The following is a 1948-nucleotide window of genomic DNA, read 5'->3' on the forward strand; positions in this document are numbered from 1 at the left end:
ATTATATATGTATATACATATATATAAATATATCTACGTATATATACGTATATATATATGTCTTTATACATGTATATATGTATATAAATGTACATATACATATATACATATATATATATAAACTGTATATAAAATAATATCTATATTTATATATATATATAAATATATATATATGTATACATACATACATATATATATATATATTATATTATTAATATAATATAATATATATATATATATATATATATATACATATATATTAGTACACTCTCACCTCGGAAGACATCCCCAAAGTTACCGCTGCCAATCTTCTCCAGAGACACGAATTGGTCGCGTTCAATCCACCCGTCAATGGTTTGCACAGCTTCAAACAGCAGATGCGCCTCATCGGTGTCACCTTCCACCCAGTGTGCTTTCTATGATGTGTAGGTAAGTGTGTTAGCTTTCTATGATATGTAGGTAAGTGTGTTAGCTGTCTATGATGTAAAGGTAAGTGTGTTAGCTTTCTATGATGTGTAGGTTAGTGTGTAAGCTTTCTATGATGTATAGGTAACCGAGTTAGCTTTCCATGTATAGATAAGTATGTAAATAGTATATGTACATCACGTATACAACGGGTTATATCTCTGGGGCAATGTGTAGATACACAGAGCAATACGGCCCACAACGCAGCATAGACTGACACTACACACACCACAATCACAGCCACTGCAATGCTTAAGGTAAAAGAAGTACACGCGCATGCCCATTTTACCTACACACACCACAGACCATACACACCACACCACACACCACACACCACATACACCACATACACCACACACCACATACACCACACACCACATACACCACACACCACATACACCACACACCACATACACCACACACCACACACACCACATACACCACAGACCACAGACCACAGACCACACACTTTCTTAATCTCACTCAGCTGTCTTTCGTAGTGCACGCGTTTCTTGCGGTACAGACACAGAAACAGCGCCAGCAACACAGTGGAGATGACTACCACTGACACCACAATGACCGCTGCTGTGATGCCTGGGTTGATGGTGCCCTGGCCCATCTGCCCACCCGTGGATGACCCAGGGATGCTGGTCTCATAGGCTATCTCTGGTAGTGTTAGGGTATAGGGTTTAGGTATGTTTCGGGATGCTGGTCCGATTTTAGGCTATCTCTGGAGAGAGGTATAGGGGATGTGGGATGTGATGGTAGGGTTAGGGTGTAGGGTTTAAGAATCCTTATCTGTTGATGCTATATATAATGCCTGATGTGTGTTGGGGTTTAGGGTGTTAGGATTTGGGGATTTAGGATTTAGGGTATAGGGTTGAGATGATTTGCCAAGACAGTCGCACTGATATGATAGAGTCGCATCCATAAGCAAGAAGGGTTTAGGGTTTACGAGTGTGTGTACGAGTGTGTGTACCAATTACAGCATGACGAGTGTGTGTACCAATTACAGTATGACGAGTGTGTGTACCAATTACAGCACACACTGTCACTTGGATGTCACACGAACACACACATACATATTTACACACACACGAACATACCTACACATACATGAACATACCTACACCCACATAAACATACCTACACTTACATGAACATACCTACACACACATGAACATACCTACACACACATGAACATACCTACACACACATGAACATATCTACACACATGAACATACCTACACACACGCCCTCCTGGTTGGGGAGGAAGCTCTCTTGACAGATGAGACATGTGCGTGCATTGCAGGAGATGCACCGCTCATCCCACAGAGTACATGGCAGACACGTGTTCTTACCAACCAAGTAAGCACCAGTGTCACAGGAACACTGTAACAGGTGGGAAAGCAAGTGGAGACGAATGTGTAAGAGTTAACATTGGTGCACCGTATATATAAATATATATATATATATATGTATG

At 40.7% G+C, this 1948-nt stretch overlaps 1 protein-coding gene across 1 annotated transcript; it reads right to left on the reverse strand.

Moving 5' to 3' along the window:
* Positions 1-274: 274 nt before the first annotated feature.
* Positions 275-1084, reverse strand: SARC_15031 (hypothetical protein; the record flags this gene model as incomplete). Its single annotated transcript, XM_014290837.1, has 2 exons — positions 275-416; positions 935-1084. Coding segments are annotated over 2 exons (292 nt in total), but the record flags the coding sequence as incomplete, so codon positions are not given.
* Between the last annotated feature and the right edge of the window lie 864 nt (positions 1085-1948).

The sequence above is a fragment of the Sphaeroforma arctica genome, assembly GCF_001186125.1.
Source record: "Sphaeroforma arctica JP610 unplaced genomic scaffold supercont1.5502, whole genome shotgun sequence".
NCBI classification, from domain to species: Eukaryota; class Ichthyosporea; order Ichthyophonida; genus Sphaeroforma; species Sphaeroforma arctica.